This window comes from Dendropsophus ebraccatus, chromosome 5 (genome assembly GCF_027789765.1).
Source record: "Dendropsophus ebraccatus isolate aDenEbr1 chromosome 5, aDenEbr1.pat, whole genome shotgun sequence".
NCBI classification, from domain to species: Eukaryota; Metazoa; Chordata; class Amphibia; order Anura; family Hylidae; genus Dendropsophus; species Dendropsophus ebraccatus.
The window spans coordinates 26,226,613-26,238,920 of NC_091458.1; the positions used below are offsets into that span (position 1 = coordinate 26,226,613).

The following is a 12,308-nucleotide window of genomic DNA, read 5'->3' on the forward strand; positions in this document are numbered from 1 at the left end:
GCTCTGCACTACTGTACTGATATAGCTATATTAGTCACTTAGGGTGCTGTGTAGTGTAGGCGCTAAACAGTTAATTTGTGGGGGTGCCAGGTGAAGGCACTCTACCGATCAGTGACTGATCACCGATCCTGTGGGCAGCTCATCAATCTGTTTTGCCCCTAAAAGATCTATTAATAGCAGCTTGTTCAGATGGGGGATACGTGCTAAATATACAGTACACAGATGGTATATTATATATATATATTTCATTGGCCCATTGTATAACAATGTCAATCCTTCCATAAACATAATACTATAACACTTATTTTTTGTTAAAATAAACGCCTCTGCAGAGAGTCACTTGGCTGAGATATATCTGACTTTCCGGAGAACAGTTCTGGCGACCAATCGCTTGGAAGAAGTTGTTCTGCAGAACACAGTCTGTCTTCACCTTCCTGCATTGAACGGTTCACAGGAGACAAATTCTCCATGTTATCCAGTGTATCCACACAATACTTGAGCGATTCTTCTCTTCTAGCATTGCTAAAGTCCGTCCTCTGTACTGTACAGGTCAGAGCAGAATTGGGCCCTTTACAATGACATGGTTGGTTATCACAATTCTCTTTGTTTTCCAAAGCGGTCCCTCTCTGCCAAGGCTTCTGGGCCGACATTGTCCATCTCTTCTTTGGCATCAGAACCATTGACTCCTCAGAAAAAGAAGACATAGTGGGTGACCAAAGGGAATCGTTCTCAGAGAGTCCATAGAAAATGGTGGATTTTCGTTGCATCGTGTTCTTGAGGAGGACGTGCTTAAACGTTCTACTCGATTTAGTCCTTATGGAAATGATGGACGACTTGGAACCGGATGCCATATTAGAGCACCATGCGTCACCAGTAAGTCTACCGGTCCCTGAAAGACGTCTTAGTACTGGAGTGGACTGCAGATAAGGGACAAAGTCTTCCACCCTGAGTTTACTCCATGTCTTATAATTATCAGACAAGGAGCGGACATTTATACTGGAACGTCTATGCCGATATGGAAGGACATCTGTACGGAGAGAATCAGTCACAGAAGCCACGAGTCTTCCTTGAGATACAATATGTAGTGACTGTGAGGTCTCACCATCTTCTGGATTATTACTACTGGCATCAAAGAGATCTGCTGACGCGTTGTACAGGTCTCCAGCCATGAAGCATTTTGGCCTTTCCACATCCACAAATTTTGGTTCATCATCATTATCACTTAAAGTTCCATCTTCTATAGAACTACACAAGTCCAATCCACCATTGATGTATTTTGCATTTGAAATCACCTTTGTTGGACTTTGTCGAAGCCACACTTGGGTTAAATCATCAAATGGACTGCCCGTTTCTAAGGACTCCCAGAAGTTACCTGAATCCACCGATGGGAAGGTTAAACCAGTGTCATCCCTCCCGCTGATTTCACATGTATGGTTTAAGTTGTGCACACTGCTATAGCACTTATCAAAGTTGCAAGGTGACGCAACTTTCACGATCGTACAGTTCTGGGTTGGCTTTGCACCAGGTAGATTTAAGCTGCATGTTGTTCTCTCTATGCTTGTCGCTGCTTTGCTTTCTGTAGGCCTTTCTCTCTGGTCGTCTTCAATTTTTGCTATAAACTCGCTCAGGCTTTCGGAGAATGGGAAATCTTCCCAAATTTCCTCCTTGGCTTGATGGATTTCAGCTTTCTGGGGAGGGAGCTGCGTGGTGCGTGCTGAACAGCTTTGGCTCCGGCGACTTCCTGACTTACAAACGTTCTGCAAATACGATTCTTGTCCAAGAGGCATTTCTGATTTGGAAGAGAAGCTATTGAAATAGGAGGAACCTGGAGGACTGTGGGTATTTGTGTTTGTATGTTTAGCGGATGAACATTTAACTCTCGGAGTACCGATGCTCTCAACGCTAGAGGAATGGATGACCAAGTCTGTGCATACTGCAGTGTTTTGAGACATTGGTGTTAGGGGATATGGAACCTGCTCTGCCCCCCTACATTCACTTTTCCTGCATGTGTTGCTCGAGGGTGAGGATACCAAGCCAAAGGACTGCTGCCAGTAATCAGCATAATGATTCCAGCTCTGAGGAAGGCTGGAGCTGCTCTCAGAAAACCCCACATCACTCAGATCCCTGGTTGTAGTGTTTGCAGAGACGTCAGTGTGTATAGAATTGTTGCTCAATACAGATGCCACCAGGCGATTGAAATAGCTTAGGATGGAGCAGCTCATCGGGTCCTCATGGAGAAGAATAATCTGACAGGCTACAATGTTTCGATGCAAATTAGAGTAAGAAAAGGAATTGTATCTGTCAAAATTCTCAGGAATCTGAATTAAAAAATAAAATAAAATGTACAATAAGAAAATATAAAATAAGTCATCATTTACTTACACAGTAGGGCACCACCTGGCATATAGGGGGAGATTTATCAAAGTGAAACTGGCTCAGTTGCCCCTAGCAACCAATCAGATTCCACCTCTCATTCCTCACAGACTCTTTGGAAAATGAAAGGTGGAATCTGATTGGTTGCTAGGGGCAACTGAGCCAGTTCTACTTTACGCCATGTTTGATAAATCTCCCCCATTGTGTATAAACTGTGCACCTACTGAGCTGGAGGACGCACATGCTCACTCACTCCCCCTATAGCCACGGCTCTGCATAGTGATCACTTGTTCACTGACAGCAGCCAATAGAAATACCTCTCTGCCCGTCCAAAAAAAAAAAAGTTTTCCACTCATGATTAGTGGTTGGGTGAAGCCATTTATTGTCAAACTACTTTTCTCTTTTTAAATCATAATGACAACCACGTTCTTAATACCCCAGCCCCAGATTTTCCATTTGTTAATTACAGTTTGAACCCTGCTGACTGGCATTATCAATTCATTCGATTTCAGAACAAAGTGAAGGTTCTGGAGTGGCCATCTCAGTCTCCTGACCTCAATATCATTGAGCCACTCAGGGGAAATCTCCAGCACACAGTTCACGCAAGGCAGCCCAAGAATATACAGAAATTGGAGGCTTTTTGTTGAGAAGAAGGGGCAGCTTTACCATCTGAGAAAATAAAGAGCCTCATCCACAACTACCACAAAAGACTTCAAGCTGTCATTGATGGGGGCACTACACGGTATTGAGAACTGTGGTATGTAAACTTTTGATCAGGGTCATTTGGATGTTTTTGGTTGTTATGATTTAACCCTTTGAGGACCAGGCCCAAAATGACCCAGTGGACCGCGCAAATTTTGATCTTAGTGTTTCCGTTTTTCCCTCCTCCCCTTCTAAGAGCTCTAGCACTTTCAGTTTTTTATCTACAGGGCCATGTAAGGGCTTATTTGTTACAGGAATAGTTGTACTTTGTAATGGCGTCTTTCATTTTACCATAACATGTATGATGGAATTCCAAATATATTATTTATGAAGATATAAATTGGTGAAATTGCAAAAAAGAATGCAATATGGTAACGTTTGGGGGGTTCCTGTGTCTACGTAATGCACTATATGGTAACAGCGACATGATACAATTATTCTATAGGTCAGTCCGAACACAACCATATGCAGGTTACACAGATTCTCTAATGTTATAAATTTTTTTAAATGAAATCCTTTTTTTTGGCAATTAATTATAAATAAAATGGGCCTATTGTGACACTTATAACGGTTTTATTTTTTCACCTACGGGGCTGTATGGGGTGTCATTTTTTCCGCCATGATCTCTAGTTTTTATTAATACCATATTTGTGAAGATCGGACGTTTTGATCACTTTTTATTAATTTTTTTTATATATAATGTAACATAAAATCGGTAATCTGCGCACTTTTTTCCCTCTTTTCGTGTACGCCGTTTACCGTTCGCAATGACGCTTGTTATATTTTAGTAGATCGGACAATTACGCACGCTACAGTATATTATATGTTTATTTGTTTATTTATTTTTATATGTTTTATTTATATAATGGGAAAGGGGGGTGATTTAGACTTTTATTGGGGGAGGGGTTTTGGGGTAGTGTATTGGTGTTTTTAACTTTTTTTTTTACACATTTGAAGTCCCTTTGGGGGACTTGTACATACATTAGTTTGATTTCTACACTGATGATTGCTATGCCATAGGCATAGCATCGATCAGTGTTATCGGCGATCTGCTCATTGAGCCTGCCTGTGCAGGCTCAGTGTAGCAGATCGCCGATCGGACCGCACGGAGGCAGGTAAGAGACCTCCGGCGGTCTGTTTTACCGATCGGGACCCCTGCAGTCACACTGCGGGGGTCCCGATCGGTAAGTGACAGGAGACTCCCCCTGTCACTTACACTTAAACGCCGCGGCCGCGCGGAGATCGCGGCGTTTAAGGAGTTAATGACACGCGGCAGCGCGATCGCTGCAGCGTGTCATTACCGGTGAGGTCCCGGCTGCTGATTGCAGCCGGCCCCCACCTGCTGTGAAGCGCGCTCCGCTCCGGAGCACACTTCATAGCGGGAGAAACACCCAGGGCGTACAGTTACGCCCTAGGTCGTCTGGGGACAGATTTCCATGGCGTAACTATACGCCCTGGGTCGTCTAGGGGTTAAAAAGGGAAAACACAGTAGTCTGACAATAAATGGCTTCACCCGACCACTATCTTATAGTATAGTATAAGATGGAAACAGCTGATGTATACACTAGAAGACTCACCTAGTGCTTGCATCATTCAGGATGTATGTAGAAGAGTTTGAGAATATGGGGCATGTATAGATGTATTCAGAGTATACAGAAAAATACAGATCTAAAATATGTGATGTGAGTACAATGTGAACGAGGGCAGAACTACTCACCTTGACAGCAAATATGAAGCTTTTGCCAATAAGACAATGTTCAGCCGCCTGGAGAAGTAGTTCCTGAGCTCTGTCATGTTCTACATCCCGAACCTGTAATTGACTATAAAAAAAAAAAAAAAAAAAAGGGAAACAAGCATAGAAGTAAAATGATATACGGTTGTGTATTTAAAGGGGAATGTAAAATACATTAATTATATATATTTATATCATTTAAACTAGACAAATATTCTTTTTTTCTAATCTGTTTTCACTATGTTTTATACGGTTTTCTATAGAGTATTATGAGTGCGATGATCTCACAAAAGCAGCTGCTACATAAAGGGGAATGGAGATTAAAAAGAGAACAAAAAAAGAGCCATTCAAGTAAGACTGGGTAATATGGCAAAAAAAAAATTAAAAAAAAATGCTATTTTTCTTTAACATTATAGACGATTATTAAATAAAATCTCTTTTTTTTGCTAAATAAAAAGCACTTTTGTCCATTTGCAGGCACCTTAGATACCACTTTCATGGTGTTTGAGCCTGTAGTACCGCCCCTTCCTTTTGTAGGCAATCTCCATGTAGTAAGAGCCCCTGTAAATTAACCCCCATCTCCTGTAGGCAATCCCCCTGTACATAATCCCCCCTTTTTAGGCAATTCCCTTGTGCCCTGTAGGTTAGTCTCCTGTAGTTCCCCCCCAGACATTTCCTTCTGCAGGTAATCGCCTTTGTAAAAATAAAAAAATAACAAACACACATACTCACCAGGCTCCTGGGCAGTCACCTGTGTCTCTTTTTCTTCCAAGACCTGCAAGCCAGGGAGCTGAGGGAGAGCGTCCTCTTGTGGCGGCTAGGCAGAATGCTGCCTGCAGCAACAAGAGTGACTGGCATGGTGGGGAGCCAATGGTTCCTTTCTTTGTCAGTGCACTGTACTCAACTATAAGGGCTTATTAGGGCTATAAGGGCCCTTATCGTTAAAAGCATAGGTGCATCACCTAGCAGCTGAGTGTCCCCTCTTAACCCTTTCTGTACTGAAACCTGTAAGTGACACATAGTAATGAAGTTCTGCATCACAGAAAGGGTTTACAGCAGGAAACTAAAGGCTACAATGCATCGGCTCCTGCATTAATGAGCTCTAACCTCCACACCTGAGTCCCGCCCATTTTTGTCTACTTGCCGGAAGCCTTGGAATGGAGGTCAGGGGTCATCAGCAGGAAACTACATGCTTCACCTTCCTGCCCTGACAATTAGATCAGAAGCTGATGCAGAGAAGTGTATAGTTTCTTGCTGTTAACCCTTTCTGTGCTGCAGCAAGTAATGCAAAGCTTATCTACTGTGTGTCACTAACAGACTGTAGCAAAGAAAGGGTTAAAGAGCAGGATTGTCGGATCCTGCACTGTGTCCCCCTGCACAGTCCCGTCCCACACTTTTTTAAATGACAAGGGGCAAAAATCTAATTTGATTTATGCAAAAAATTAATTGTGAGCCCTCCCTAAGGTTGAAATAATTCGATTAATTGCACAGCCCTACATTCAAGTGAAGTATAGCACCAAGATAGAGATCAAAGAGTTAAGGATCGGCCATATTCATTAGTCAGGACAACCCTATATGTACTCGTTCAGGGACAGAGATACAGTGGCCCTGCCGCTATTGCAAAACCACAATTCAAAGCTTTGGCTGTCCATGCACGATGGGAATTCTAGTTTTGCAGCAGTTGGAAGGTCCCTTATCCCTGTATTAGATGATAGTCTGGTCCTGGCAAAACTGTCAGTTTTGGTGAATGTTTACCTTACGTGTATGGCATGTTAAAGGCCACCATAAGGTGCACAGAAGGCTGCTAAGGGGTTACAGACAAAGAGAGAGAACTGTCGGGAGAATAAGTTTATTTGCAAGAAGAAAGGCAGCCAGGGAACAAAATGTAATAATACGTGAATCTACAAATCACTGCAGACACAAAGCGGGAAGCGTAACAACCAGACAATCAATATGGAAATGAATGTACATCTACCATAACAAGTAAACTCATGGTGTGACATATTCCTTATCTACAGGGTAAATGCCGATTCTCATCCTGAATAGGAGAGAACTGTTAAGTCCTCCGTGCACATTAGGGAAAAAAAGGTGCTGGTACCAGCTGAGTATCTAATACATTGGTGTCAAACCTGTGGCCCTCCGGCTGTTGTAACACTACAATGTCCAGACATCATGAGAATTGCAGTTTTGCAATGGGCAGAGAGCCGCAGGTTTGAACCATGTGGTGTCATGTGTTTAGGGGTCTCCTGACGCAAACGTTTTATCTCAAAGTATCAAGCACGTTGGACTTCAACTGCCCGATTCTTTTTGGGGAGATAAGGTGCTGCCAGAGGAGTTATGGCCCCATACCCCTCCTCTCTCCATTCAGAAGGCATAAACATGGATAAGCTGAACATTCAGGTGTATGAACATAGGACACCCTCTATTACCTACTGCGGAGAACAGCCACAAACAGTATGGAGAGTCATGAATGAACGCCTTTATTTCATGAGCTCCAGTAAGCCATATAAATGCTGAAGAGGGTGCTCACTGCTTGGGACCCAGTTTCAGATCCTTGACTGCAGGCTGACAAACATGTCGGGGAAAAGTAAGATGCATTTTTTTTTTTATGAGTACATAAAAAGTTGAGAATTAGTGTCTGGATTTAATTATAACTAGAGATGAGTGAACCGGGTTCGGGTTCGAGTCGATCCGAACGTTCGGTATTTGATTAGCTGGGGCTGCTGAAGTTGGATAAAGCTCTAAGGTTGTCTGGAAAACATGGATACAGCCAATGACTATATCCATGATTTCCACATAGCCTTAGGGCTTTATCCAACTTCAGCAGCCACCGCTAATCAAATACCGAAAGTTCAGATCGACTCGAACTCGAACCCGGTTCGCTCATCTCTAATTATAACCCACATTCTCTGTGGAATATCCCCTTTACTTAATTGCCACCAGAAAACTAGTCCGATCCTGTTAGCATATTAGTGCGTCATCATTTTCTGGTTATGGAGACAACCTGCATTAATGTATTACAGCCTAGAGTCCCATCCTGACAGTGGGTCCAACCACCCACATTGACATCATCCAAGTTCCCTATGATAGTTCTCTATGATGTGTTCACGTCATTAGACCTGCGGTTGTGTCAAGACTTGCAATCATAATACAAATATAGAAATGTCCTAATATGTTTGAAATATATGATTGTACTGCAATGAAAGAGTTAATAAAAAAAATTATCTGATTTAAAAAAAGAAATGTCCTAATATTAAGCTTGTGAGAAACGTCAAATGTTTTAACTGGTTAGGGTCTCAGCATGGAGACCCTCACTAATCAATGGGACAAGCATATGGTTGAGTGCTTTACTCACCTGTGAACTGGAATCTCTGTCCATCTTGACTAAATGGACTCCATCTAGTGCAACTGGACAGGGATCGCAGCAAGCCGGGGAGTGAAGCGCACAACCACGCACTTCTCCCCACTTGAACTAATGATCAGTAAAGGTCTCAGCACTAAAACCCTGAACAATTACAAACACACTCATTTTATTAAGGTGGTCCCTACCTGTGGAGACACATGACTGTGACATCATGATCTTCATCTCCAGTACTGAGTTAACCTTCTTATGGGACTTTTACTGGTAGGAAGCTGGATGCTTATCCAGATTCCTCTCCTCCCCTCTTCCAGATCTGTACAGTCATAAGTTGCTGTACAGTTGTAGGCGCTTCAGGATTACAAAAAGGCACAGCTAATTTCTTGCAAAAACAGCGCCTTCCCCTGTCCCCAGGTTGTGTGTGGTATTACAATTCAGCTCCATTCACTTCAATAGAACTGAGCTGCAATACCACACCCAAACTGAGGACATGTTTTTCTAAGTAGTCAGGGTGGTCTGACAAACACCTAATGCTACGTTTACACGGAACGATAATTCGCCCGATCGTACGATTAACGACTTCGAAGTAACGATTTTTCTTTTATAACGATCAGCGTTTAGACGGAACGATATATATCGTATGGAAAATTCGTTTTGCGATCGCTTAAGCCTATCTTGCAAATAGGTAAAATAGGTGAACGACTGTTTACACGGAACGATCTGCGAAATTTTTGTGAACGACGAACGACGATTTAAGAACATGTTCAAAGATCAAAATGAACGATTTCTCGCTCGTCGTTCGTTGCGTTTACACGTACGATTATCGTTCGAATTCGATCGTTATCGTGCAAATTCGCACGATAATCGTTCCGTGTAAACGCAGCATAAGAGCAGAATATATCCTGATCTCCAGTGACTAGTTACTATCTCACCTGTGCAAAGAATCAGCGCTCCCTCCAAAAACCTGTTCCAAACATTTGCCAAAGATGGTGATGACATGAAGCCTTTGCTCCTCTGAGACCTTCACACACAGTTTATATCGATATGAGGCGTCTGTAGAGGTGCTGCCACATTTATGGCACTCGTACCTAGCAAATATAACAGAAAAGAGGTTCTCAGTATAGATTCTAACACCAGCAAATCAAAGGAGGAAATACACACAAGGTGGTTACATAGACAGATGCAAAAATAGACCAACAAACTAATGGATACATAGTGCACCTTCAAACACCCCACAGTACTGGTGCTAATTTAGAACCCTCACCACAGTACTGGTAACAATGATTCTGTAATTTCTACCATTGGATATTGCAGAGAGCTCCCGCTGAAGCTACATAGTAGAGCTGACCTCTGGTGGCCATATTATAGAATGACAAGTGGAGAGCGGCTGATATGCTGCGCTACCTGCAGGATGTCCGGATTAGCCGGGAGCAGCAGTTCTGGCAGGCTGGGTAGATGAAGCTGCTGTTTTGGATGGAGAGAACCGTGCCCAGAAGAAACCTCCTCCTTCCATTCATAAAGTCGTCACTAGCGCTGCAACAATAGAGAGACATTAATGTTTCCTGTCACTGTAAACTCACTGAGTGGCCACATGTAGCTGGTGGGACTACTTTTGTCCTTCAGGACTGCAGTAATTCAACATAGCACAGAGTCTTGGAATCCTTTCCTGCAGTGGAGTCATGTGATCTCATGGTGACCTCCCTAGAAATCACATGTGTTTCTGTGCTCTCTGTGGTGACACCATCCTGCAGACCCAGATACTGTAATGAAATGTATGTATGCAGCAGAGCTGGGATGAAACGGCTGACCTCTGTCCATCTAAGTCAGGAATGGGGAACCTTTGGCCCTCCAGCTGTTACAAAACTACAATTCCCATCATGCCTGGACAGCCAAAGCTGAGCTTTGGCTGTCCAGGCATGATGGGAATTGTAGTTTTGCAACAGCTGGAGGGCCAAAGGTTCCCCATTCCTGATCTAAGTGTTAGCCATTTTTAGTAAATCTGGGCCAATGAGTTGTTTACATCCATTGTTAGACGTGACTCCTCAATCCCACTTACAGAAAATGATGCAGTTCTGTCTAGTCTAGACTACAGATGATCGAACAGCGCTAATTTTCAGGTTCGTTCGAACTCGAACCATCGGTATTTGACTCCCGCTGCCTTCCCGTTCCGTGGGGAAGGTGGAGACAGCCCGAGTACCGCCTGGAAAACAGGGATACAGCCTATTACCTAGGCTGTATGCCTAGTTTTCAGGCGGTACTTGGGCTGTCTCCACCTTCCCCACGGAACGGGAAGGCAGCGGGAGTTAAATACCGATGGTTCGAGTTTGAACGAACCTGAAAATTAGCGCTGTTCGGTCATCTCTAGTCTAGACCTGATGACCCAGACTTGTTCCAGGTAAATTAGAACACTGGATTTTCCCATCTATTGTGGATTTCCACCTCCAGGATCACCAATCTAATGTCCATACACATAAACTCCTAACATGTAAGGACAGGAAGCATTCACTGTATATTATGTAATCTACTCTAATAGAATATAATATACCTGCTTGATATATATACATTCTGCAGCCAGGGTGATATACAGAACATGTATGTTTGGCTGGTGTTGTGGATACTGAGTAGTTTGTAAAGCTGCCGCTAGGGGGCGCTGGATGCTATGTATTTGTATTATCCTTATTGACTTTAATGAGAACTGTGGAGATATGTAAGGAGCGAGCGCCACCTAGCGGCAACTGCATCTTATACACTTATCCAGCCAATCAAACCACTCATAAACTACAAGACCCAGCATGCCGTTCTTTCATGGGACCTTACAGATCTGCAATAGAGGTTTGTTTAGCATGCTGGGATTTGTAGTCCCACACAAAATAGGAAAAGGTTTGCAAACACGCTAGGACTTGTAGTTATACGGTAGACTCTCGGACAGCGCTTTAGCTCTACTCGAGACTCAGAAAAACGTATAGGTAGCTACAAGAAACCGGAGGCGCGTACAGATGCGGCCTGGCTGCAGTGCCTTCTGGGACACTATCTGGGATGCAAAAACAAGACACAAGTGGGTCAGCGCACCGTACACTCACCTCACCCAAACACCACCGCGGCCTTGTCCTCCTCAAGTTTTCAAACCAGGCGCCCACGTGACGTTATCACCTGGATACGGCTGGGAAATCCCCTCTACCAATCAGAGCGTACCTTACTTAACATGAAAGTGTAACGGCTGCAGCCATTGGATGAGGTAAAAACAGCTGGGTTTTACAAGAGGACAATTGTCACGTATCCCTACAGTACTAGATTCCGGCGCCATGTTGTTGTAGCCGCGGGCATGGCTTAAACAGGAAGACAGTCTTCAAGAAAATGGCGTTCGCCATTGCTTTATAGTTGCATAAACGGAGACAGGTGATGTAGGATTGCTTGGTATTGAGTTAAATATAGTGAAATATGATGTGAAAAAAAAAACACGTAATTTTAACCCCTAAATGACTGCGCCAATTTTCATTTTTGCGGTTTTGTTTTTTCCTCCTTGCCTTCTAAGGCCTCGTTCCCACTGAGGAAAGGTAGCGGAATTCCGCGACGGAATTGTCCGCCGCGGAATGCCGTTAGCCTCCCGCTCATAATGGGAGTCTATGGGAGGCGCGCGCTCCTGCTCTGTACGCGCTGAAGAATGAACATGTTCATTCTTCAGCGCGGACAGGGCAGGAGCGCGCGCCTGCCATAGACTCCCATTATGAGCGGGAGGCTAACGGCATTCCGCGGCGGACAATTCCGTTGCGGAATTCCGCTACCTTTCCTCAGTGGGAACGGGGCCCAAGAGACATAACTCTCTTATTTTTTGATCTACAGGGCCATGTAAGGGCTTGTTTTTTTAAGGGACAAGTGTACGCTGTAATGGCACCTTTTAATCTACTGTAAAATGAACAACGAAACCCCAAAAATCTTATTTATGGGGTGAAATTGGGAGAAGATGTAGGGTTTCCGTGTTTACGCAATGCTTTACTCAACGTTTGCTTTTCTAACGTTTTACTATATTTTTTTTAACAGTAAAACTTTTTTGTTTCAAATAGGTTTGATTAAAATTGCCCTATTACTCCTATAACTCCTATAACTCCTGTAACTCCTATAACACTTTTATTTTTTTCACCTATG

The 12,308-nt window shown here is 43.4% G+C and overlaps 1 protein-coding gene across 1 annotated transcript; it reads right to left on the reverse strand.

The window, feature by feature from the left end:
• Nucleotides 1–244: 244 nt before the first annotated feature.
• DDIAS (DNA damage induced apoptosis suppressor) lies at nucleotides 245–11,225 on the reverse strand. Its single transcript, XM_069972010.1, has 5 exons — nucleotides 11,160–11,225; nucleotides 9,570–9,698; nucleotides 9,098–9,253; nucleotides 4,793–4,895; nucleotides 245–2,318 (listed from the first exon to the last, which is right to left on the reverse strand). The coding sequence occupies exons 2-5, from the start codon at nucleotides 9,680–9,682 to the stop codon at nucleotides 312–314; spliced, it is 2,379 nt and encodes a 792-aa protein (XP_069828111.1). The 5' UTR covers nucleotides 9,683–9,698; nucleotides 11,160–11,225; the 3' UTR covers nucleotides 245–311.
• Nucleotides 11,226–12,308: the final 1,083 nt, after the last annotated feature.